Source organism: Citrus clementina, unplaced genomic scaffold (assembly GCF_000493195.1).
Source record: "Citrus clementina cultivar Clemenules unplaced genomic scaffold, Citrus_clementina_v1.0 scaffold_5, whole genome shotgun sequence".
NCBI classification, from domain to species: Eukaryota; Viridiplantae; Streptophyta; class Magnoliopsida; order Sapindales; family Rutaceae; genus Citrus; species Citrus x clementina.
This window is the reverse complement of record NW_006262201.1, coordinates 34,263,833-34,266,855: the sequence shown is the minus strand read 5'-3', so window position 1 is coordinate 34,266,855 and position 3,023 is coordinate 34,263,833. Positions and strand designations below refer to the sequence as shown.

The window sequence follows — 3,023 nt, the reverse complement described above, 5'->3', positions numbered from 1 at the left end:
TCAAGGTGAAGGTGCCATTTCCGGAATATAATAAGGCTTACAAGGAATGTAAGTGTAAGACCACATATGAGGACAGAATCTTGGGTGGGCAAAGAAGTCTGCACATTCAGCTACTGATCTTTGGAATGGAAGATCAGGAATGCAGTTGTTTCTAACATCAAGCACTCCTTTCTCTATCAAAAATCTACATAGCGGCCCTGCATGCGTGAAATAATTGTCGGACAAGGAAAAATGCAGCAAATTCGGCAGCCCGCATACCGCCTCCGGCACCATACCAAACAAAAGGTTGTTAGCAAAGTTGAGCTGCTCCACCTTCTCTAGACAGGCCAATGAGAACGGTAATTGCCCTGTTAATTGATTGTCGCCAACATCAAACACCACGGCCTCTTTTAGATACCCTATCTCATAAGGTAAGCAACCTGTTAGCTGGTTGTTCACCAGCAGCACCTCAGTCAACTCCGAGAATGCTTTGAAAATGCTCCTTGGAAGTGGACCAATGAACTTGTTATTGGCCAAAGTAAGAAATAGGATATGAGTGCTGCCAATATTATCAGGCAGCTTTATCATGAAACCATTGTTGTTAATGAAGAGAAAATCGAGATTTTGCGTGAATATTTGAGGAGGGACTGACCCAGTGAAGTAATTGAACCGGATGTCCAAGAATTCCAAGTTATTCATCCCGAGAACAGCCGCAGGAAATGGACCTGAAAATTTGTTATTGCTAATGTCAAGCTCGTAGAGATATGGAAGCTTGGCTATATTTGATGAGATAGTACCAGCAAAGTTGTTGGAATTTGCATGAAAGAGCGCAATATCTGGTAGCTGATCAAGAAAACCATCAAGAGTAGGAGCACTGAGCTGGAATCCATTGAAGTCAATGGAAGCGACAGCTATGGCAGTCTCGTTGTCCGGCGGGCTCTCGCAATAGAATCCTTTGTAATTGCATATATCTGAGCCCACCCAAGTTTTGGTGATGCCCAGAGGGTCGGATGTGATTATGGACTTGAATTCTTGGATTATAGGATACACAACGGCAAGCCTTTGCTCAGCAAATTGCAAAATTTCATCTTTGAGAGGCAAAGGCGGTAAAGATATTGAGGTTTTCGGCTGCGGACATTCGAGCGTAATGGGTATATTTTGATCCTTAAGGGCACAGCCTTTGGTTAAGCTTATACGTTTGCCACCAATGACAAATCCTAGTGCCTCTGTGTTGGTATTTTGCGCCATAGTATTGACAACGAGACAAGCTAGGACTAGGAGGACGTAAAATTTGGCGGAGATGCTTCTCATTGTCTCAAAGGCGATTGCTTTCTTGACAGGGTAGCAAGAATGTGGCCAACTTGAAACTTATTAATTTGAGGAAAAGGAAGAATGATGAACAGTGTGCGCCGCATTTAGAATCATCCGGAATCGTCATTCTTTTAGCTCCACTTACTGTATGTTCTGCTGCCAGCCAAAACAAATTATGTTATTTATGATCTGATCTTAACTTTCGCAATATCATAAACACAAAATAATGGTTGTTTTGTTTGTTCTGGGCTCAAATATAAAAAAGCTGAATGGTCATTGACCTCATCACAAGTTGAATGTTAGGCCCTTTTCCAGTATTCGTTTAAATTTAAAAAAAAGATAGAATAATCATTACAATTAAAATCACACACATTATTGATTTTATTTGTCAAACTGAGGTAATCATCTGTTAACATAGACGTCACGTGCAGCCTTGAGCACTATCTAAATGAGCATTAAATCATCTCGTAAAATGCAGTATTCAAGGGTATATTCGGTATTGTTTCTGAATTTGTATTTTTTAAAAACAGAAATAAGAATGAAAATAGTGTTTTGTAGTTTTTGTTTTTCGAAATTTAGTATGCATCTAGTATCATTTTTCTTTATCCTGTATTTTATAACTGAAAACAATAATATATTTTCAGTTGACACAATTAAAAATGATTAAAATAGAGAATATGTGTTTAATAGTATTATTTTTTAAAATAATTTTTATTAAACATTTAAGGCGATAATAATAAGGAACCCCCTACGTTACAATTAACGTAACGTACACCCACACACAACAACAGTACCCATTGGTGAGACCCACTATTATTGTTGTGTGTGGGCGTACGTTACGTTAATTGTAACGTAGCACTGGCCTAATAATAATTGTTTAACTAATACATTCACAAGCATACCATAAATAATTTAAACAAAATAATTATGTAGCAATTTGAATTGTCAGATCACCGTTAAAGGATGTCGGTTTGCTTTTTTCATTCAGAGACTCTGTAAAGAATAGCGGCTATCTGTTTTCCATTAAATTGTTTATTGCTTTCAAACAAATTCCTCTTTGGCATTTGCAGTGACACTCGTAAGACAATAATATCATATTTACATGCTCTAAAAATAATTACTTAAATTACTCAAATAAAATAAATAACAGCAAGAGACGTAGTCGAGAGAGCAGCAACAGTCGAGGCAATCGAGATGGAGTAGCGGTGGTGGTGGAGACGAAGTAGTGGCAATGGCCGAGATGAAGTAGCAGCGGCGGTGGAGACAAAGTACAACAGTCGACACACCAAGAGATTGTAGACCGGGAGAGATAAGGAGAAAAAGTGTTGTTGGATGAAGATAAGGAGAAAGAGAGGGAGCGTTGTTGGATGAAGAGTCGTTGTAACTAGATTGGGAGATATGAGGAGCGAGAGAGAGCTGTTGATGAAGAGATAAGGATGAAGATAAGATGTTAACGAGCTTTTGGGTTTTATTTTTTAATTTATTTTTGAGTTTAGTTTTGTAATTTATGGAGAACTTGTTTAACATGTTTTCACCTTATTAGTTATAAAAGTGAATATGAATTTCATGTTTTGTAATTTATTTTTTGAATTCAGCCCACCGAACACGTATTTATTATATCTGTATTTCGAAAACGAAAATGAAAACAACGGCCGAAAAAGGATATCAAACAGGCCCTAAGATATTTAATATTGATTCAGTGCTTTCTCTCGATGCAGAACTATTCAATATGA

General features: G+C 37.6%; 1 protein-coding gene across 1 annotated transcript; it reads right to left on the bottom strand.

Annotated features, from left to right (window-relative positions):
• On the bottom strand, window positions 1-1,290 carry LOC18041949 (uncharacterized protein At4g06744). The gene has a single exon (XM_006433512.1). The coding sequence runs from the start codon at window positions 1,288-1,290 to the stop codon at window positions 1-3; it is 1,290 nt and encodes a 429-aa protein (XP_006433575.1).
• Window positions 1,291-3,023: the final 1,733 nt, after the last annotated feature.

Excerpts from the sequence above, each read along its gene's own strand:
- LOC18041949 (XM_006433512.1), bottom strand. The coding sequence starts at position 1,290 with ATGAGAAGCATCTCCGCCAAATTTTACGTCCTCCTAGTCCTAGCTTGT.